We start from the raw sequence: 23,915 nt of genomic DNA on the forward strand, positions 1-23,915 counted from the left end.
AATGTTTGGGAGTTCGATCCCCGCTCATCCACAGCTTCTCCAGCTCACCTCAACATACAGTGGAGGCTATACCTCAACTGGACGACAGACAGGAACCCACAAACCTCTCTGCAGCACCCTGCTCATTTATTTCACAGCTTTCTTTTCAGCCTGCTTTTACCTGAGTGCACTAGTAGCTAATGATAAAGTCATGGAATAATACATGATAGAGTGTAACAGTCACAGGGGCCATTTGCACCGTGTAGACTACACACAGTAGTAATCCTTTATTTTCCTGTTTATACTTAGATATTTTCACTAAAGTAACATTTTCAATGCAAGACTTTACATGTAACAGAGTATTTTACAGCGTGGTCTTTGTATTTTTACTTCAGTCAAGGCCATGCTGCACTTGTCGTCTGCTTCACGTTTCCTCACTTCACCAGCTGAGAGTTGCTCGGTAAACAACTTTTGCACCTTATTTCTAGGTCTCAAGTCCATATTGTAACTTCTAGATGAAGTTGAAGAATTGGCGGGTATTTTTAATAAGTCTTACACCGAGATATTGGAGAGCTCCAGCACAAGCGTCTACTTGGCTTAGCCGCATCATGTGACCCCCCCACCTCAGATGGTGCACTTTGACCCATTGCCTCAATATATACAGGTGAATAATACACGATGAAATGAAAAACATATACTGCTGGAGTCTTGGTAAGGTGTTTGGCCAACATGAGCCACATGGAAGTTAAAAAGTTTGATGAGCATAATTGTATTTCAAATTCAGGGGCAACCACAAACCTTACCTTTGTCAGACTGGTTTTTCTTTTTGTCCTGCTGGCATGACTCCATCTAACATATTTACTGTCTTGCTACCAATACATGCAGGTCAATAAACACTCTAAGTGCATGTTTAAAGAAATCCAAGCAAATACATGCAGCTAACAACTAGATCCACTGTTAACTAAATGAGCAGCTGCTTTTTTTGCCCATTTTGTGTTGTAGAAAACAAGATTAATCCGAGATCTCAGTGGAAGCAATCAGGTCCCAGTTGCTCAGAAATAATCTGATCAGATTTGGGCTATTGTATTGGATTGAATCCTGAAAATGGGTTGATGGAAAAAAAAAAAAGGATTCTGAAACCAGCAAACTTCATACACTGTGATATATATTCCTTAATATGTGAAAGTGCACATAATACTTAATGACCTCTTGTCTGTTTCAACACTCACAGCCATTGGATCTTACCTAATGACATTTATTTTTTTTTTTGTTTATTTATTTATTTTTCTTGCATCCCCCGACATGTGTCCCGCTCAAGTGCATTTACTCACACAGAGTGCACTTGTTCTTCACAGAGATGCTTGACTGTCTTTATTGCCAGCAGTCTAAATCCTGAAAGAGCGCCACCAGTCCATTGACACCTTCATGTGGTTGAAAATGGTACTGCAGCTCAGTTCCCTCTGCCACCTTGCGCAGTGTTGATGACATTTGGATTCCATGACAGGAGAGGCCAAATCACAAACATAACAAAGCCATAAAATAATGTGAGGGCTCTTGTTTCTAGCAGATATAACAACTCAACAGTGCTACAGTGGCAGCTGTGGCTAGACAACAGCTGATGTCTGTCACTGCCCACCTCACCAGTCAGCATATCACTGATAAAAGTTCCCATTTTATGGATATATCAATTCCTCATACACATATCCTGCAACTTATTATTGGAAATTACCCATAATTCCAAGCGGCAGCCTCAAATCAAGCAAATCACAGCCAATATTTTGAAAATTAAAGCTATTTCGATTCTGAAAACAGTGTGTGGCAGGTCAGTAAAAGAGGCAGAGTGTGTCACACATGGAAATAGCCAGAGAAAAAAAGTGACACCGTGAGTGAGATGTCCAGGAGACTGGAGCCCTATAAATACAGCTCAACCACATTTACCTTTAGGTAAGAAACTAGAGCTCAAGACAGACATGTTGCTGGTATATGGTTTGACACTATAGACTATGAGATAATTGTATACAGAAGGGCCAATTTTTTTGTTCTTTCTATCTTTGGCAGTCAGGTTGGATAGAGATACAAGAATTGTGAAAACAAACAAACAAAACAGAAAAACACCATGAACAATAACAATATGTGTGTGTGTGTGTGTGTGTGTGTGTGTGTGTGTGTGTGTGTGTGTACATGGGCTCAAAATACACAATGTCAAATCCCCAGCCTATATGTGAAAATATAGCTAAATGTAAAACCAGAAATTCCACATGTCTTCATCACATCCTCATGGCAACTTATAAAGATGAATTTGATGATATTAGTCATGCATCCCAGAGTTAGGGGATAGAAATTGAAGTTTTTACTAAAATCCAGCAGAATCATGCATTTTCTTCTGTTTCCCCAGCAAAGCAAACACACACCAAATAATAAGCAGTAAAACTGCCTGTATAGGTTTGCAAGCCATTGCTGCAATTTCTTTTAAATAAATGCTAAGTTTGTGTTGATATGGATGTTGATAGCCTTTAACTGTTGTTATTGAAGGTTATTGCTACTCTTGTGAAGGATTTAAACTCGTCCAATGTGAAAACCTTTTTTTTTCTCTTTTAAAAAATTAGGTTTCTATCATGTTGCGCTCAAAATAAAGCAAAAATATTATCTAGTTCCTCAAACTTATTCCCCCAACAGGCAGAAAGCGCTCCACATGGTGCTTATATATGGAGGCTGACATTGCCATCTAGTGGCCACCGTGATGAATGACACGTTCCTGACAGCTCCTTAAGTGACAATTAAGGCAGTTTATTTTGCTATGTTTAGAGTGTGGGACAAGTCAAAGATAAAGAGGCAAAAAGTGAGAGACTTATTATTCTTTAATAAAATATTTCACAACAAAATATAAGAAACATTAAACTTCACTAATACATTGCAGCAATCATATGAGTCTGTATTTTAAGACAACAGACCATTTTCCTCCTACTCTGCAGCAACCAAATTTGAATATGATGACAAATTCTTTAAAAAGACAAAACAGTCCTAGATGCTTTGACTCAAGAACATTTATTCCCAACATCAGACCATCTGAAGTCAGCCAAGCAGCTACCACTTTAGTGTACATAGGGAAGTAAAGTTACCCAGCCTGACAAGCTGTACCCTGAGTCAAAACTTCAGTCCGCATTCCTGTTTTCGTGAGACGTGAGATAGCTGCTTTATTCACCGTGACATTCAAAGGAACTAAGAGCACTTTACATTGTATTTCAAGACTTCCATTATCGACAGCTTCTTCTGCTCTAAGCCTCTTCAGACTCATAAAGAAGGTGCATTCTTTGACTGCCTTATCCTTTGCTTTTATTCATTAAACTAAAACGCCACTCATTCATCTATTCTAGTGCTTTTGATCTGAAAAAATGTGAGTATAATACTCCTGCTTTGTCCTGCATTGGTATCACAACACACAGACACAACAGCTGTCTTTAAAAAGAGGCAAATTGTGTTAGAAGATTGTGTCAAAGTTTGCACGTGCAAAATTCTCCACTTGGGCTAATTTACAAGGTAACACACTGAAGTCAGAATCACTATGAGTGCTTCTGTCAGTGAGTCACAGATGTTTCAACACACTGAGATGATTTGTCTTTATTTTCACCTTAATATTTTTCTTGAAAAAAGATGATGTGGATGACTAGAACTGGTACTTATAAGCTGGAAAACATGATGGGACCAAAGCACGAAGCCTAGAATAGTCCAAATTCAATGTAGACAATATTATCACAAACGATAAATATTTAACATGTTTAAGGTTTTGTCTAGGCGCTCTCCAAAAATGAGGTTAAGACAAGGCTTGGTTACTCACTGTGTTATTTTGAGTGAAAAACAAATACAGACAGAAATTTACAAGTTTACTGGGGGGGAACACTTCTAGAAAAGTGATAAGAGGCTGTTTTTTCCCCTTAAGACAACAGAGGAGCAACTTGTTAATCATTTATGTACATTAATGACAGTCTATAATGCCAGTAATGAGTTCAACACTCCTCTGGAGGTTAGGAGTATCACTGATTACAATACCCATAGGTCAGCAAGACAGCTGCTAACCTGAGAACTGAGGAAGGCCCTTCTTGTTAACACGGGCTCTCATTGGCTATTGTTGGCTGTTGAGACAACATGGAAGCCCCTATTGGCTTAAGTGAGGTGTCAATCAAAAGGTCAGACTTCAGCCACCTTTTTCATATGGATGTGTCTGCAAATTTATATGCAAAGTGGATTTTTTTTGCATACAGTAAGAACTATGGACATGTGCAATGATGCATCAGCAGCCTGTGGGTATCTTTCGATGCAATAATGTAATAAAAATGGATTTAGATCATCTGGACCTTTGGGAGTGTATGACAACTTTATGAGGACTGAGGATTATGATAAGGCATAATAGGCGAGTTATAACTGTGTTTGTCTGGCAAACGCGTTCATTGAACCTGTCATGGTGGTTGTAACTTGAAATGGTTGGCATCCATTGAACCGCAAGGAGTGTAGCTCTCTAATGACAGGTTGTATAAGTAAATTACTTAAACACAGCAGTTGTTCACTTACCATAAACATCAAAAATCTAATCAAAATTATACGAGGGCCCACGAGCGGACAATCTTAAAGTGGTTCTTTCAGACATTCAGAGTGTATGAGTTGTCCATAAAGTCCATAAACAGCACTAAACATCGGCGAGAGTACTGACAGAGCTCAGTACTTCCCAAACACATGCTTTTTGCTAAAATATTATGATTAAAAACATGTCAGAACAAACCATCTACCACACAGACAATGCCTGGGCAGGCACATGCATTTGAACTCAGTTTAAAGGCGGGATCGTGCCCAGATACGTTCAGGGAGTGCTACTCATAGGCAGAAGTGTTTTATATTGGCCAGGGTTCCCAAGCATCCTTAAAAGGTCTTAAATCTAACTTGCCTTAAGCTCTGGAAATCTTACTGTAACATTTTGGCAATAACACATCTGTTTGGGAAGTACTGATAATAAGACCAGATAAACCAGACTTGGATTATACAACGTATAAACGTAGGTTTTGATATAGTTTTGCTGTTGTCTTGGCAGACCCTGATTACTTCGGTTCATTAATAATTGAATTCCTCTTTCACTGTGAAGGCGTGCCAGAAAAGCAAAGTTTTCTTTTTGCAATTCAAGTAATGCACTGAGTAACTATATACAAACGGTCATTTTGTCAGTGAAATATTTCTTTTCGTCTTGATCTGTTTCCAACTGCCACTTTCATATTAGACTTTTAATTTTTCACATTTGAGTTTGTCAATTTCTCTTTCTATTCTCAAACTTTGATAGGTCAGTTATCGCTTTGAGTGAAACACAAAAGTCTTTGCATTTGTTCTCAGCGTACAGTATCATTTCTGCATCATGCTGTGATTGGTCATTATTGTTAAATACATGAAATGTGCAATCATCAATCAAATATTAAATCATTTGCTTCATTCCACAGCGTTCATATACGATTATTCACAGTTATTTGGCTGGTGATTTATCTCTTATGTCTTCCATAATATGACATCTGTATCTATAAATTGGCTTTAGTCTGTGTAGCATCACAGCTCAGGTGAGTTGTGAAGAACTCCTGGATCTTCTTCCACAGGTGGACTTCAGCTGCAGCGTGGGACCTGGGCTCACCCCCCCACAGGACTGGCTTTCCTACAACCCCATGAAAACTGGAGGGGCAGTAGGGTCCATAAGGCGGCTCGAGGTAATGTCCTGCTCCAGGGTAACACACACTCTCAAAGTTCTGCTTCCCATGACGCTTCAGTCTCTCCACCATTATGTCCACGTAAGTCTTGCTGTCCCAGTTGAGGTCGTCCTCTGAAGCCACAAAGAGGAAACGCCCCTTGGCTTGTTCAATGGGGATCAGGGTCGCCTTGTTCTCCTCCGCCAAAGGATTATGTGTAGCATACTTGCAATTAAAGGCCCCTGACTCAGTGGGAATCATCTTGCTGCTGTCAAACATTAACCCAGGATGGATTTGGCTCCTCTTATAGTGAAGGGGTAAAAAAATATTGGCACAGCAGCCATTTATCCACACCGTGGCCTCGACATCTGGCAGGTAAGAGGCTATTGATAGTGCAAGATCTGCGCTTTTTGAAATTGATATTACACCAACTCCTTTACTGCCCACCTGTGGAAACACATGCAAACTTCAGCATCTAGAAAACAGTTGACAGAGATTTGGACTGTACTGCGCAAACTGCTCACCTTGTCTTGTTTTCTTAAAAACTCGATTGCTTCTTCAAAATAATCCAGATGGACCTCTGAGATGTTCTTCGCCATGTCATCATGACCGTACAGGGCTACAGTCAGAACCACAAATCCACGGCTGGCCAACAGAGAGGCCCTTTTCTCTGACAAACCTCCACCAAAAGTGTACAGATCCAACACAGCAGGGAACGGACCTCCTCCTGGACCAAAAGACACATGAGGACACATTAAAGAGACATTTTTATTGCATTCAAATTATGGAAAAGCCATCATATAAGAGTCAGTAAAGTTGACTTTATAATAATTAATTTATCATTCAATTAAAATTGAAAGATTCAAAGCGTGACAGAGACATAGACCAACCTGGGGGAGTGAACAGGACTCCACGAATATTCCCCTCTTTGACAGGACGCCGGCTCACCCCGTCTCCCATCACAAGCCTCTCATTGGTCGCCTCTGCCAGCATCCTGCCCTCCCCCTCCTCCTCATGCACAGAGAACTTCACCACGTGGGGGTTTAATGATTTGGTTTTTTGAAACCTTTTGTGCAAGACCTCTGCCCTCATTGACCACAGCAGACCCATAGGTTCAACCCCGACATAGCTCCCACTGAGTGAGGGGTCTCTCACCAGGTCGATCTCTCCGTTCCCATCAGCCTTGTAGGTGACCGAGGAGCTGAACTCCACTCCTTTCTCGTCAGCTGACCTGGCTCTCATGGTGACCACCTGTCTCGCCCTCAGCCCGGACACCGTCACCTGAACAGGCTCATCAAACATGCATCTGGCTCTGGGCAGCAGCCTCAGTATGACTTGGGAGGACATCTCTTCTGAAACATATAATAAACTTATAAGATACAGTGCATTGTTAAAGATTAAACCAGCGATTCCCAACCTTTAAGGCTGGCAGAAGCAAAACAGGCTGAAACTTACATTAAGGGTCACACTTAATTTACATCCACAAAAAGTGCTTGTGTTATGCAATGACAGGCTCAAATTGTTATTGAACGTTTCTGGCAACATTATGGAAAGATACCTACAGAGATTGACCGTTTTTCTGGGTTTTTTTTTTCAAGAATAAGACCCTTTTTGTTTTAAGAGAAACAGCCCAGAAACACCATTTAAAGAAACAGTGAGTAAATAGCCCGGTTCCAAGTCAGCTAGCATCACAGGTTTGGTAGCAACATATTTATTACAGTCTCAAGATTCATGTGACACCACTGGTGCTGTTAGCTTAAAAACTGAGCCTTTAAAAGACAGTAATGTTGATGACAGATGCTCCACCCTGGCTCGACACCACAGGCTGTACACTCTACACATGCTAAAATTATTGTTTGTTTAAATTAGGTCTGGTGGGTTTTCTGACGGCAGTTTCAGGGATGTTTCTAGCTCAACAAAAATAATCTTACTCCTTAACAAAAGGTCTGTCTCTGAAGGGTCCTTTCCATGATGTTGTCAGACACAAAGAATAATGATCTGAGCCTGTCAGAGGCAAAAACAATCACTTCTATTGGATGTAAACTGATGGTGTATAATTGCCCCACATGGTTACATTGTAACCTGTTTCTCCACAGCTGTTTCGTTTAATACTGAGCCAAATTAAAATAACATGTTGTTCCCATTCGTCACTTAGACACAAACATGGACAATCAGTTCCTGGTTGAAAATGACTCAAGTTACCCTTTAACAATATTTCCCAAAAAGCACGGATGAGAGAACAGTATCATAAATTAATGCAAATTCTGCCGTTCTTTCCTTTTCGCCTTGTTTATCAGGTCACAACGCCTCTCTTCCCAGTTTTGGAAACCACTGAACTCAGTGATATACCTCGATTAATTGTAACACTAAATAAAGTAGTCGTAGCTACCTCCATCTTGTATTGCTCCGTGTGTTGCCTTTTTAAAGACACAGGACTAGTGTTCTCTTGTCGTCTTCTTTCTGCGTGACTCCGTGCGTTCAAAGAGTGCAAAATAAAGTTTGTAGCGAATTAAAATCTATTAGTTGCCATCTTCGTGAACAAAACAATAGCTTGGAGCATTACTAAATGTTGTCTGTAGTTTCCTAAAGCAAGTGCTCCTCTAAGCTAATGTGGTTGGAGTTCCTGTGATGCTATGTCAGCCTCGTATAACTGGACCGATGCAGAAAGGTTAGAGTACCGACGCCGCTTACCTTCAGCTTATGTTCGCCCAAACGGAGCTGCACCTCTTCGTTTAGTAAGCGCACGGCTGCTTATTTTGACTACTTGTAATTTGAGGCTACTTTAGTGACAAGGAGTTTCGAAACACTCAGGGTTACACTGGGAACACAGTGAGCTCAGCTGAGTTGGGATTGGTCAGAGTATGAGTGGGAGTGTCGTGTAGGGAGGTTGGTAGTCCGCGAGGCTTGCACATACTGCACTGTGATGTGTTCACTGCCATCAAGTCTGTGGGACGCTGATGTAAGGAGTGTCTGCTCATCTGTCCCTGCAGATAGCAAACAGTGTTGGGCAAGCTACTGGGAAAATGTGGTGAACTAAGCTACCAGTTACTCCATATCAAAATGAAGTTTCGCCATATTGAAGCAACCCCCAGAGAAATGTAGCAAACTAAGCTACAAGAAAATGGCCAAAGTAACTTGCTGCTTGCAAAGCTACTTTTATTATTATTTTTGTTTGTTGAAAAATGTCAGATAGGACAAATAGGCAGACAAAAAAGTTCAGTTAAACTGCTTATTGTAAAATTACAGACTTGAAATAAAAAAATGTTTTTTTTTTAAGAGTTGATGACATTTTGAACATGTCCTCCAGTGACGTGACATCATCAATAGGCTTTTTAGTTTTTCTTTATGAGCAAATTTACAACACAAATTGGCATAGTACAGTGTGGTATATAAAGAACAAGGTTACAGAGAAGCCTTGAAATAGGTATATAAGGTGGGTGTGTGTGGATGAAGAGAAAATTAAAATAAAAGTAATAAAAAATAAAGTTTAAAATAACAAAAAAGGCACAGAAATGAATAAGAATAAATTCAGTAAGGAATAAGATACTAGAGCTGTGGGTTAGCTGCAAGGTTAAGATCCTCTGCTAATTCTCTATATCTGTCTCCATATACTTCAGTGATGAAAAGTAATGACACATTTCCTTGTGAAAAACAGAGAAATTTGCTTTAGATTTCATAAATCTGTTTTTATTTATTTAAAAAAAAAACTTTCCAAGAATGATACTTGAGTTGATTGCCAGGTTATGTGACGGATCTTTCACAGGTCAACCAAACAAAACATTTTCCTTTGTTAGATTAAAGAAATTGACACAAATTAAGAAACAACCAATAATGCAAATCATCCCAAAAGGCCTGAGCTATAGGTGCAACAGGAAACTTGAAGAATTTCAATGTCAGACTCTTGGCTTCTCTTAGAGAAGAATTGTAGAACTGAATTTCTGTTTGATGAGAACGGATATAATTCTTTAACAAAGGTTTGCCGGATTGTGAAATTAGGTAGTTTTATATGAGTGATGTTATGACCATTCACCAAAAGCGAAGGGAGATTCGGGCTTACATTGTTTTGAAATAAATGATATGCCATCACAATAACAGATTGAGGGATTGCTTTGATAACATTGTTGTACTGACCTCTGTCATTGAGCTTACATTTAGAACAAAAGTCCTCAAAGGGCAGAATGTTTCCTGTATTATTATTCAGTAAGTGCAACACAGACCATATTCCTTTTTCTTGCCAATTTTGAAAAAATAAGGGTTTATTTTTCTGTAACATGCACCTGCAATTCCATATGGGGTGTTATGGGAGCAAAAATTGTGTTTGTAAATCATTTTCCAATACTGTAGTACCTGTTGATGGAAGAGCGATAGTTTGATGGGGAGCTTATTTAATTCCAAGCCACATCTAAGGAGGAGGTTGATGCCTCCTAACGTCCTGAAAATGTGCTTTGGGATGTGACACCAAAGGCTGTTTTCATTTCTCACAAAGGATCTGAGCCAATTAATTTTAATAGTGCCATTAATACAGTCTATATCAATAGCTTTAAGACCACCTTCTTCATATCCTTTAATCAAATTTCCTCTCCTAATGTAGTGCGTTTTCCTCTTCCAAATATAATTGAAGTTAGCCTGGTTTATGTATATAATAGCATTTTTGGATAGTGACAACTAACAGGCCGGGTAAATGAATCTTGAGAAGCATTCCATTTTTGTGAGGAAAACTTGTCCAATAATAGAGATGTCTCTTTGAGCTCTCTTTGAGACCAGAGATTTAAATATGATTAACACTTATCTAATGTATTCCAAATGTTGAGATTGTTCAGAGAGTTAATATCTATAGTGATGTGTATGCCTAGGTATTTAACAGTAGATTTGACAGGGATATGATGAATCATTCCAAGAGGAATCATGAATTGGTAACAATTCACATGTTTTAAGGTTTAGTTTTAATCCACATGCTTTAGGAAAAAAAATCAACTGTTTTGAGGACTTTGGGAATTTGGTCAGTATTTCTCATAAATATTGTTGTATCGTCTGCCAATCAGCTAATTGCCAGTTGTTTGCCTAGCACTGAGATGAATAGAAGGGGAGAGATGGGACAACCTTGTCTGATTCCTTTGTTGATCGAGAATCTTGGGCATGTACTGTGTGGTAACAGGACTGAACTATTGGTGTCCTTGTAAAGTAGTTTAACCACGTTAATGAAGTTTTCTCCAAAACCGAATAGCTCTAGGGTACGAAAGATAAATTTGTGTTCAATTATGTCGAACGGTTTAAAAAAAAAAAAATCTACAAAATAAAATGAAACATTCATCTTCAATTAAGTTATTGTATTCCAGTAAGTCAAGCACAAGTCGTATATTGTTGTGAACTGACCATCCTTTTTTAAAACCAGACTGTGTATCTGAGATGAGTTGTATGATACCAGCTTTCAGTCTGTCCGTATAAATGTGTCTCAACATTTTGTAATCGTTATTGAGTAAGGTTATACGTCTATGGCTGTCGATTAGTTTGGGATCGCTAGAACACTAGAACATGAGCATGTTTTGGAAATAACATGTGACATCAGTATGTCTGGTAGAGCCACAATAACATGCTTTGTATGTTTTGATTCATGTTTGAATAATGGTGACTACATGTAAATAGGTGCAGTTTTGTTGTTTGTACACAGGGTGGCGAACTAGAACAGGTAATATAGGTAAGGTGCAAGTGATGAGCAGCAGCAGTGTGATGGGATGTGTGGCAGCATGAAGAATTTGAATTGTGTTGAAGATGAAATTGATGAATGGAAACTTGCCTGTGATGGACTCCTGAGATGAAGTATGAACATGCAATGTTTTACCTGTGTAAAGGTGAGTGTGTTGAAATAAATGTGTCAATGCATTCAAAGAAACCTGGGGGGTATTCCAGAAAGCGGGTTTAGTGAAAACTCTGAGTATGTTAAGCCTGACATGAGGGAAACACTCACTTTTCTGTTTCACAAAGCCAGTTCAGCGTAACCCTGAGTCAGTTACTATGGCAAAATACCCCATGGAGCAAACCTGCTGGCTGGCAGGTGATAGCTCGCTGAGTGTGTAGCAGGAAGGAGAGACATGACGTGTCATTTTGTGAATTAAGTCGTGGACCTTGAAGCACAAATTATTCAGAGGCTGTTGCATAAGAAGAGGGAGATACCGTTTCACCTCACACTCTATCATTTATCTTAACAATCTTCACCCAGATACATCAAATTTGCATTATCATCAGAGCAAATAGTATGTATTACCCTTTGATTCTTCGGCAGCGGCGGTTTTCTTTATAACATTAGACACACTGAACACATCAGCAAGGCAGTGGTTTGTCGGGCTCTAAGAAAAGTTACTCTGGCCACTGTTTGTTGTTGTTTCCACTGCAAATCCACTAAATATATACAGTGTATGGGCAAGACACATGAGACCCGTCAAGAAGTGCATTGTAGCCAATCAGTGGCAGAGTAGGGCGGGTCTTGTCAAGAATAGCCAATAGTGAAAGCAGCAAGCAGAAGAAACTGAAGGATATCCTCAGTTCTATTGTCCTGACTTTATCCAGACCTTCACTGAAAAATCGTTTGCTGCACTGCAGAGCGTTTCCTGAGGAAAAAGAGCTTGTAACTTTGATGGACATTACTGCGCTACTCAATTAAACATATACAAACATATGTATATATATATATATATACATATATATATATATGTATATATATATATATATATATATATATATATATATACATATATATGTACAAAAATAATCCCCCTCTCACCTTCTTAGGGTGGTGTCTGTATCATCCTCAAGCTCGGATCTGAGGGTTCTGTTTTTAAAATCCGGCCTGATTGACTTTGTAATCGAATAGTCCGGGTGTAAACTGTACCAAAGAGAGAGCAAAATGAAAAACAGCATCAGGTGTTCAAACATCAACAGAGGTGTTACATTTCTCTTGTTGGAGCACTTTTCAGCGTCCACAGCTCCAAATCAGTTCAGGAGCATTTAGCCTGTCGGACAGAGCTGACCTGATCTGATGTTTGTGATTAAGAAGCTCTCTGACTCTCTTTCTGCTTTGGCTTGATCTCTTTGCTTCTTGTGTTCATTTCAAAGTCAAACACTGAGGTAAAATATGATGTCATGGAAACTATCTTGTGTTTCATTATATTTTGTGTGCTGATAGTGGGAAGAATGTGAGCCAAGACCAGTGTGTAGGCCTGTACTGAAACTAAATATAATACCTTAACGTCCTAACATACATAAACACCTTACTGTACAGGACTTCAATAGGGATACAAGATGTTCCCCTCCATCTCATTTAATAACTAGATGGTCTGATTGCACACAGATAATAATCGTCCACACTGAGAAGCTATCAGTGAAATCATCACGCTTGGATTTGCTGTTTGTCGTCGATATTTTTGATCAGGACTGTTTTAAATCCCAGCAGGGCAGCCACACAGAACAAAAGAACAATAAGACACTACTGCATCCCCACAAACTGCAGAGTATCTGGAGCTGACAGTGACCTCTGACCTCCCAGAAGATTTAATACATGTCTGCACATTAACATCACATCAGCCCACACATCATGATACAAGATGTGAGCAGCAGAAGGTTTAATACTCCTTTCATATGTCAACAAAGTGGAGAAAACACAATAAAGCCCCGCATGTCTGATGTCTCTCTATCCTTTTACACAGGCTGAAATAACATCGCTTTACTTTCACTTTCATTCATAAGCTATTTCATAAAGTTTTACCGAGTAACAAGTGACGCTCAGCAGAGTTATAGTGACATTGATGCTCAGCCTAAATTCCCATTGGCTCAGATGGAGGTCGATATCAGTCCTCTCCTTCTTCTTTCCCGCTCTTCAGCCCCGGTGCTCGAGGTGATGAGTTGGTGTGTGTTTGTGTCAGTAAACAAACATTAAACTCAGTATTTTATCAAAGCTTTAGATGCGACAACTCACAATGAAAGCCTGGATTTATCTAGGCCTACTTTTCCTGAGCTTACATGGCGCCTCGGCAAGTAAATGAAGATTTTTTTTAATAGCCAAAGTTTATTTATTGTAAAACACAAAAAGCTTCATGTCTTTATATACTGTATGTATGAATGTAAGGTTCGTCTGATAGTCTTTGATGTTTATTTAAATAAATGTTTTTTTTGTTTTTTTTTTAAATCTATTATCTTAAAGTTCATGTTAAATCCTGACTGAGCAACTCATTGATTGATCCCTACGTTTTTCTATTTAGTCATAACCTCTAATATATTTTATTAAAAACAGCATAAGTGTATTTTCTTCTCTAACTTCCCTTTCCTTTATGTCGCCATTATTTTATAAAATCAGGTCCATTAATACCGATACGGTCTGATCGATATTAATGCTAAAATGGCGGCATGACTACAAAGCGCAACACAGTCCAACACACAGATAAATAAATAAAATATAAAGAAAACATAAAATCAAGTTTTTAAAATAACAGTTTATTGTCCAAAACTATATGTACAGTGCCCTCACTGAAATCAGTATTTAAGTTGTTCATGACTTTTCACATAAAAAAGTGAGTTGTGGTTTATTTAGTGCTGTTAATCATGACTTATTTTAGAAATTATGTTAAAAAGGAAACATTAACTTATTTTTCCAGTCTCGAAACACAGCATTGTATTTTATTTTAACTCCTCTACAGGCTGCTGTCAAGGTTTTAGATTCTTATTTTCAACTAACAAGTTAGTTTTTGTTTTCCTGCTGAAGTCAAACAACTTGATTTGTTGGTACAATATTTAAAATCATTCACTAATGCGTGTAAACAAAATTACTGACATTTTAAATGATACATTGCTCATTCATGATCTTTTTTACTCCAACACAAAATATTAACTCCCACACAGTGAGGTAATATTGATACTTTTCCTGCACACAGAAAAACAAACATAATCAATAACAACCTACTGAACATAAATATTAGCTTCATATCATTTTAGCTCATAGTTTGACCTATATACTATATCTTCTTAAGTTGTATAATATTTAAAATAAACTTTAAACCATTTTCCAGATGATAACAAAATCTGACTCCACATACTGAAATACTCATCTGCTTTAATAATGTACGTCCGTACTGAGTTTTGTTTTCACTATTGGTCTCAACAATCCAGTGTCTGCGGGCGATACTGTTTACGTGTGTGATGTAATAACAGGGAACAGCTTTATTCTTGGACAGATTTGCAGAACAGGTTTGGTCTGACAGCTTTACACAGAATTAAGAGCAAATAAACATCAGTTCATGGTGGAGGAAATGTTGTATGGGATATGAATTCAGTATAAGACAAAACATTACACTTATTAAAGTATACATTTATGTTTGTAGCTTACTGAGTGAACAACAGATGTTGATTAAATGTTTTGGATGTGCCGTAGTTTTTTTTGTTTTGTTTTGTTTTGTTTTGTTTTCAAATAATGTTTAGAGGAAAATAACATTGTTCAGTGATGTATAAAACTGTAACTCTGAAAACTGAAATGATTACTCTTCTCACAGTGACTCACTCTCTGAAGTATTTCTACACTGCCTCTTCTCAAGTCCCAAACTTCCCAGAGTTTGTGGTTGTTGGGTTGGTTGATGAAGCTGAAGTGGTTCACTATGACAGTAACACCAGCAGAGCAGAACCCAAACAGGACTGGATGAGCAGAGTCACAGAGGATGATCCTCAGTACTGGCAGAGGGAGACTGAGAGCTTTCTGGGTCACCAGCAGATCTTCAAATCCAACATTGAAATTGCAAAGCAGCGCTTCAACCAAACTGGAGGTTTGTTGATGTTTCACTTTCTGCTGATAAAATGTTGTTTATATTTTCATCTTCTGTTTTAGTAAACATGTCTCTCTCTCTGTCTCTCAGGTGTCCACATTGTCCAGGTGATGTATGGTTGTGAGTGGGACGATGAGACTGGAAACATCAATGGTTTCAATCAGCATGGTTATGATGGAGAAGACTTCATATCATTTGACCTGAAGACAGAGACATGGATCGCTCCTAAACCACAGGCTGTCATCACCAAACACAAGTGGGACAATAACAAAGCAGGGATAGCACAGTGGAAACACTACGTCACTCAGCGTTGTCCTGACTGGCTGAAGAAGTATGTGGACTATGGGAGGAGCTCTCTGCTGAGAAAAGGTAGAGTCACATGACCTGATGTAGTTTCATGAACATAACAATCTTCATGTGTCTCCTCTGTTTCTAACCAACAGGAACATCACAGTGAATATGAGCCAACATATACAGACACACATTTTCTTTTTCTCTAATGTTCTCACCTCTCTTCATCTCTCTGCCTCCCTCTCTCTGAACTCTGTTTTCTGTCACTCTCTCCCACAGACTGATCACCACTCTCTCTTTCTCTCTGCCATCTTTCTTTTTGTCTTCATTTATCTTTCTATCTTTAATGTCTTTGTAACAATCACTGTCCTCCTCCCTTTCAAATCTCTCTCCCCTTCTCACCTCTCCTCATCTGTCTTATTATCTCCTCTGTCTCTCCCTTCTTTTCTCAGTTACACTTCACTGAGGTTTATTTGCACAGCATACATATATATAGTGCATGTGTTACTAATGCATTTGAAACACATAATGTATTCGAGAAATTATATTATAAAATACAGTAGATAATGATAAAGAACCCATGAACTGTCTTTCTCTCTCTGTCTGCAGACCTTCCCTCAGTGTCTCTCCTCCAGAAGTCTCCCTCGTCTCCAGTCAGCTGCCACGCTACAGGTTTCTACCCAAACAGAGCCATGATGTTCTGGAGGAAAGATGGAGAGGAGCTTCATGAGAACGTGGACCATGGAGAGATCCTCCCCAACCACGATGGATCCTTTCAGATGAGCAGTGACCTGAATGTTTCATCAGTCCCACCTGAAGACTGGGAGAAGTACGAGTGTGTGTTCCAGCTCTCTGGTGTGAAGGAGGACATCGTCACCAAACTGGACAAAGCAGTGATCAGGACCAACAGAGGTAAGACTTCTATCCGAAGTGAAGGTGGGAAACACACATTTAGTTTACTGTGACAGTCCTGCAGTTCATTTATTTTAATGTGAATGGGACGTTTTGTTTCCTTCAATAGTTTTGGTGTCAGTTTCTTCCATCTAGTGTTTTTTATATAATGTCAAGGCTCAGATGTGTGTTAAACCAATGCATGTGCCCACTTCTGGACCCTAATAATTACTCTTAATTCATCTGTTCAGGTTGTGACTATTTTTTGTTGTTTTCCACTCAACAGAGAAACCCAGTGACGTGACCGTCCCCATCATTGCTGCAGTGGTTGTTCTTGCTCTCGTCCTCATCGCTGTGATCGGATACGTCATTTACAAAAACAGGAAAGGTGAGAGACTGAAACAGATTGATTTTCTCTTTATTTCAGTCTTTATTGTCATTATTTTGAGTTGAGACTATGAATTGATGCTTTTATTCAGACTGCAAAAGTAAAATGTAAGCTGCGTAAGGCTCATTGTGACGAATTTTCAAATTCATATTTTCGTGATATATTGATTATTTATTTGTATTTGTATGCTGAAAATGAAAATAAAATGAAAGAGGTAGACATTAATTGATCACCTTGAGTGACTAGGTAAATAGGGACTAGGTGTTTGAAGATATTTGGACATTTTGAAAACTGCGTGAACTAAAATATTCGTCTTTGCTTTTTATTTCAGCTGAATGCTCTGAACCTCAGGACAACAACCCTGAGCTCTCTGTGAAACTGAATCCTGAAGGAAACAACCCTAGATGATAATCACAGCACCCTGCACACAGTGAGTTTCTTCATATGAGACATGAACTCTTCACAGCTGTTGTTAAACAAACCTGCCTTAAACTAACCTTCTGTGACTGTTTCTTTATCCGCTGTTATTGGCGGCAGTGGCTCAGTCCATTGGGACTTGGGTTAGGAACCGGAGGGTCGCCTGTTCGAGTGCCTGTCCGGACCAAAATATGGAGCGTGGACTGGTGGCTGGAGAGGTGCCAGTTCACCTCCTGGACACTGCTGAGGTGCCCTTGAGCAAGGCACTGAACCCCCCAACCGCTCGGGGCGCCTCACCAAGGGCAGCCCCCTCACTCTGACATCTCTCCACTTTGTGCATGTGTGTGTCTTTCGGACCTGTGTGTAACTGACAAGCAAGAGTGAAAACATTGAATTTTTCCTCAGGGGGATTAATAAAGTAAATAAACTTAAACTTAAACTCCTGTGACACTTTGAAGCTTTGAAGAAAATCTTCCACTTTGAATTTTTCCCAACAAAAGGTGAAACTGTTTAATATGAAGTAAAGTGAGATTATCAAGAGAAGGACTCAGATGCTTCCAGAAACCTTCACATCAGCATGTCAGATACAGTGTGATATTAAAAACTCAAATATTAACCTTCAGTGAAGCAGTGACACCAATTTATTAAAATGGTGTTGAACCAAATTAAAACAAACAATTGTACTTCAGAGATAAATCCGCATTTTATAAAATGTTAAATGACTGAATCATGGGTTCTTTAGGGCTAAATGATGATGTCAGTATGTGGCTTTATGATTTATTTTGTTTTCTATTTATCCATTTCTTTTCTTTGTGTCTCTTGAGGTTTGTGGACACGTTGTGCACTGGAACAATGGTCGTCTATCTGTGTTACTGCTGGTGATGAAGCAGGATGAGCTGGACAGGAAATGGATGGATGGAGTTTTGTATCACTGTGGGAAATGATCCTGATTTGTATGTCATTGATTGGACAAATATTTCCATCTTGACACTACTACATCTCTAAAGGCCACCCCTGCACACACACACACACACACACACACACACACACACACACACACACACACACTCATATTTTCCAGTTGTGTCAATAGTTTGTTTATTTGTTTAAAACAGATTTAAAGATAATATTTTGATCTCAATGAGATTAAAGCAAATAATTTATGTCTTTGAGTGTTTTTCTTCATTAATCAGGGGTATGCTGTTGGTTTTTGTTTCATAATGTATATGTTTTGATCTGTCATTACAGTTTTTTACAATGACTTCAGCTCTAATTTCAGAACCTTGATATCCCTTTTCACAACTCTAGACACAAAACTCAAAACTAATGATCAAAATGCACATTTTTTCAAAACTCCTAACACTTTTTCCAATTGCTTGGATACTATACACATTAACCTAAGATCATTTGTTCATTGAACTAAAATCACCTGTTCAAAATGACACAACTTAACATCAAAGTATTACCATTTCAAAATGCAATTCACACATTACATCAGAGATGACTGTCTATTCATTTCATTACAATGATCTAACTATCAATGTATACAACTGCTCAAAATAATAAGTTAAACTTGCATTTCTCTTAATGCACAGTTTTATGGAAACTGCTGAACAATATTTAATGTTTAGATCATGTCAAAGGCCCTTGTAATTGCTTTTCCAACACTCTCAACTCGTTACTGATGATTGATTTCACCTTGTGGTATGAGTATAAATGAGTGGGATCCATGACAGCACAAGCGATTTCAGCAGAGGTGGAAAAAGTACTGAAAAATTCTACTCAAGTAAAAGTACTTTACTTTGATGAAATTCTACTTAAGTACAAGTAAAGCTACCCATCTAAAAATCTACTCAAGTAAAAGTAAAAAGTAGTTTGTTTAAAATGTACTTAAAGTAGAAGTTACATAGTCACTTCCAACAACTTGATGGGGGTCACTCCTATGCAGAGCAAAAATGGTCCAGGAGTCATAAATCCAATCCAAAAACTGGTTATTTTTCTACGATGAACCATAGAATTCAATTCAATTTAGGGCTGCACAATATCATTAGAGCATCACCATCGCAATGTGTTCTTGTGCAATAGTCACATTGTGAGACTCGCAGTATAAGTTCATCATATCAATATAATGTTAGTCAAAGGCAATATGCCATACTTATTTTGCTGGTTACAGTTTTTCTCTATTGCTTAAACACGTTTTTTGGAGGAAGACCTCCTTTTCTCAAAACTCTACACACACACACACACACACACACACACACACACACACACACACACACACACACACACACACACACAAACTGCTAAACTCAACACTACTCTTGCAAAACAACACTCTGCCTTCAAAACAAGTTCAACATCTTCTCAAAATGGAACTTTGTGTTCAAATGACACACACAGCCATCATATGAGTAGACACTTGTAGCACCAATTGAACATTGCAGTGCAACATGGAAAACACTACTGTCTGAATGGAAAACACTCAGAATTATACATTTGCATGTTCATGCTGTCACACTTGCCCATTTTGTAAAATACTGGATTACAGTATAATGTTTTGTGGTATATTCAAATATAAAACAACACATTTGCAGGAACAGAATTTTTTTGAATTTTTCATCCAAAATCAAACAAATACAGCCACAACCATCAAAACAGATTTACTGGTGTGCCACATCGTGCCTTTGGTTCCTGTCTGGCCACAGGACCTCATCCACATCACAGGCAATGTTTTCCCTCGCCAGGCAGCGGGGAAAGTAATGCCTTGAATGTCGCATGAAGCCTTGGCAGGCCTCAGCTGGGACATCGTCACAGGCCTCCTCCATTGCCTGGAGCAGCGCAACGCACTGCTGGGGGTTGAGCTCATACACCTTCCATCGCCATGCGGAGAAGAACTCCTCAGTGGGGTTCAGGAAGTGGGAGTATGGTGGGAGAAATACAGCAGAAAACTGTAGATACTACTACCAGCCAGCTACTGTGGCCCAAAGAACTGGTCGTCAGGTGGGATGAGGTGGTTATGGAGTGTGTCCAGGAATGCCAGGAGCAGTGTACTATTGTAGGGACCGAAGGTGGCATGGCGATGGAGGATACCATGGTGATTCATCGCCGCACACATGGTGATGTTACCTCCACGCTGTCCAGGGACCTCAACAATGGCAGGCTGGCCGATTAGATTCCTTCCCCGACGCCTTCTTTTCACCAGGTTGAACCCTGCCTCGTCAATGTAGAGGAATTCATGGATCTCGGCGGCTGCATCTAGCCCCAGAACTCTCTGAAACAGACAGCATGACAGTATCAGACATGGACCTAGAGCAGTCAATACATGATCGTGCGAGACAATGTAAAGAAACACTGTAACTGCATCATACAGTATTCCAGGTGCAATACAGTAATGTGTCAGTGCTGGATATAGGACTTACTTGCACATAGTCATGGCGCAGCTCCTTGACCCTGGCCCAATTCCTTTCAAAGGGCACCCTATACACTTGCTTCATGCGTACTGCATTGGACACGGTCCAGTGTGCTGAGGCTGACAGAGCTGATGGTCTGGAACACCACTTGGTCTTCAATCATCTTTCTTTGGATTTGTTTTAGGGTGATAGCGTTGTTCTCCACAACCATGTTCACAATGGCAGTCTCCTGCTGAGCCGTGAACACACGTGCCCTCCCACCTGCTTGTGGTAATCTTTCATTTCTGCAAAAGATACAGATACAGCAACATACATTACGTATTGTATAGACGAAGTAGGAATGCAGTTCCCAATCTCATACGTATGTGCCATACTGTAGAACATGCTTTGTTTACAGCACAGTACAATGGTCCACTTACAAAACTATATTCTACAGTAATCATTGAGTGCTGTATTGATACAGTATGCAGTACTACATACAGTAAAGTCGAGTGAGTAGTATTTCTTACCTATCCTCATTTCTGAACGTCCTTACGATGGATGCCACAGTGAAGCGGCTGAGGTTTGGTTGGACCCTCAGACCAGCCCCCCTCATCGTCAAACCATGGCTGAGGACATGATCGATTATCGTGGCCCGAATCTCATCTGAGATGGTGGCTCTCCTTCTTCCTCTTTGTCCTCCTCTTCCTCCCCCGGCCTTGGCCTCCTCTCCCCCCATCTTGTCCTCCTCCTTGTCCACCTCTTCCTCCTACTCCTCCTCCTCCTCTTTGCCCTCCCCCTGCTCGACCTTGCCCTCCTCCTCCTGGTTGTTCCCCTCTCCCTTCTCTCCCTCCTCTCACCTGTACTCCTCTGCCTCTCTGGACACCTCTCCCTTCGAATCCATCCATTGTTCTCCAAACCAGGAGCTCTCCTTTGGCCCTTTGTATTCCTCATGCTCTGATTGTAAATTGCTCAACAGACTTGAGTGTTTAGCACTTTGATTGGTTGTGTGTTCCATGTGGAAACAGTGAGATTTGTATTGGAAAAGAGTGTTCAAAATATAGAGACTTGTGTGTAGTGTCTTGAGAAGAGGGATGAAAAGGAAACTGAGAGCTGATGGAAATCTTTTTGTAAATATTTCCTGCTAATATCTGGGGACAAAGGACATTTTCTGTCTTAGTTTTTTGGAAATAAAGAAACTGAATGGCAATGCTCCAAATTATTTCTTGCGTTTTTTTGTACTCAAGTTTTGCTTTTCAATAAAGTGCCAAAGATTCCCAAATTTCTGTTTTTTGGTGACTGTGATAATTTTGCTCAGTTGTTATATTTAAATAATATATAAAAGAACAGCACAGCACACAGGAATGATAGTAATAATCTAACTGTGGGATGTTTCCATTAATAACTTTCTTAGCATTCATATAATGACTTAGAAAATCATTTATATCACAGTGACATGTGGCAGTTTCTTTCTCTTTTGTTTTTGCAGACATTGAACAGCAATGAATGACATCTCTTTTATTCTTGTTTTGTTGTTCAATAAAACTAATGATATTCCAGAGGTCTCAGTCTTTTTGTAAATGGACACATACACTTACTATTTTATGTAACAGCCCTATGAATACTGTATTAACTATTCTCTCAGAGCCTTAATGAACGTGACCCCTGACCTGTAGCTGTTATAAAGAGGAAAGATAAGATAAAAACCTTTCTTGATACCCAGCAGGGAAATTCAGTTGTTGCAGCTGCACAGGGACAGAAGTTGTACAGATATATAGAGACAGTATCAGAAAGAAATAAGAAGTACATGGAACTAAAATAAGATTATAGAAAACTATACAAGAGTGTTTGGAGACCAAAAAACAACCAAACAAACCAAAACAAAAAAACAAGGTAAAGCAGCAGTGATGGGATTAAAGGTAGCAGAGTCAATGAGACTCTGTTAACAGTAAACACCAGACCAATATATAATATGATTAAGTAATGGTACTAATGTTTGTAGTAATATAGAGATGTAATGTATAATATAGAATGTCATGTATATACCTGTGTGACATATGAACAAAGGTATTTTTCACAAGTTAAAAATGTGAAGTTTCGGTAACATATCCGTTTAAAAGAAACTATAACCACTGTAGAAGTTCTCAAGTACACGAGTACAATGTCTGACTTTGTATTTCATTCTGACAATGACCATAATTTAATTGGCAAATCTCCAGATTTGAGCGGAAATCCCTGTGTTGCAAATTTAAAAAATAATCCAGGGAAAAGGCTCTTGAGAAAGATAAGCGAGAGAAAACATCAGTTGGAGATCAAGACATTAAACAAATAGTGAGATAATGACAACATGATTTTACTTGATGAGAAAATAGATGTGAGAATATTTATATTTAACTGTTTATTGAAATTTATTTTAATCACTTTTTTCTTAAATTTCCCAAAAAGCTTCTTTTTCATGGCTTCTGTTTATTAGTCACTTTTCTTTGAGATGTTCTGTCCCAGGTGTCTTTGAGGGGGTTCCTGGGGGTCCCCAGAAAAATGAGGAATTGTTTATTTCTACTATTAAATTCACTACAGCAGTGAGTACAATATGAGTCAGAGTAATAACAATGACTGTTTTGATCCATAGACTGTTTAAAGTAATGGACGTAGCCACGGTGACATCACCCATTGGTTTGTGGACTCCTGCTTTGAAGCCTTGAGGCTGGCATTTTAGCCGTGGCCATCTTGGGTTTTTGGAGCCAGAAGTGAGCATATTTGGTTGAGAGGGTGGAGCTGTGGAGGAGCGAGGGGTGAATCTGACTCATAAGCCCCTTTCACAATGACTGTTAAAGGCGGGAATATCCTGCCCTCATTTCACCTTATAAAATATACAACTGGGGGGAATGGGGGAACAGAGTTGTCTGAGCAGTTGTTTATTTGTTGTTTGTTGGAGGTTCAGAGTTGTGTTAAAACATGAAATGATTTTTCCTGAAGTCAGCTTTGTCAAAGGTGTTTGTTTAGGTTTCAGGGAGCAGTGAGGCTGTTCATTGGCACAGGGGGC

General features: G+C 39.2%; 2 protein-coding genes across 9 annotated transcripts in view; one reads left to right on the forward strand and one right to left on the reverse strand.

Moving 5' to 3' along the window:
- Positions 1-2,819: 2,819 nt before the first annotated feature.
- Positions 2,820-23,915, reverse strand: part of LOC125901655 (acyl-coenzyme A thioesterase 5-like) — a 242,728-nt gene continuing 221,632 nt past the window's right edge. For 2 of the 4 annotated variants that reach the window (XM_049597428.1, XM_049597427.1), the window contains exons 3-5: positions 6,584-6,773; positions 6,218-6,420; positions 2,820-6,140 (exon numbers count right to left, since the gene is read on the reverse strand). In XM_049597428.1, coding sequence (XP_049453385.1) covers positions 5,532-6,140; positions 6,218-6,420; positions 6,584-6,773 — 1,002 coding nt within the window. In that variant the 3' untranslated portion in view covers positions 2,820-5,531. Of the gene's footprint in view, positions 6,141-6,217; positions 6,421-6,583; positions 7,046-8,384; positions 8,536-23,915 lie in introns of those variants that run through there. The other 2 variants (XM_049597426.1, XM_049597425.1) reach the window with 2 other exon arrangements.
- LOC125901656 (H-2 class I histocompatibility antigen, Q9 alpha chain-like) overlaps positions 13,544-23,915 on the forward strand; it is a 238,290-nt gene continuing 227,918 nt past the window's right edge. The window contains exons 1-7 of one of the 5 annotated variants that reach the window (XM_049597431.1): positions 13,547-13,721; positions 15,230-15,496; positions 15,587-15,865; positions 16,397-16,723; positions 16,965-17,066; positions 17,398-17,496; positions 18,308-18,554. In XM_049597431.1, the coding sequence (XP_049453388.1) occupies positions 13,649-13,721; positions 15,230-15,496; positions 15,587-15,865; positions 16,397-16,723; positions 16,965-17,066; positions 17,398-17,474 (1,125 nt within the window). In that variant the 5' untranslated portion in view covers positions 13,547-13,648 and the 3' untranslated portion in view covers positions 17,475-17,496; positions 18,308-18,554. Of the gene's footprint in view, positions 13,722-15,229; positions 15,497-15,586; positions 15,866-16,396; positions 16,724-16,964; positions 17,067-17,397; positions 17,497-18,307; positions 18,555-23,915 lie in introns of those variants that run through there. The other 4 variants (XM_049597433.1, XM_049597432.1, XM_049597438.1 and 1 more) reach the window with 4 other exon arrangements.

Source organism: Epinephelus fuscoguttatus, linkage group LG15, assembly GCF_011397635.1.
Source record: "Epinephelus fuscoguttatus linkage group LG15, E.fuscoguttatus.final_Chr_v1".
NCBI classification, from domain to species: Eukaryota; Metazoa; Chordata; class Actinopteri; order Perciformes; family Serranidae; genus Epinephelus; species Epinephelus fuscoguttatus.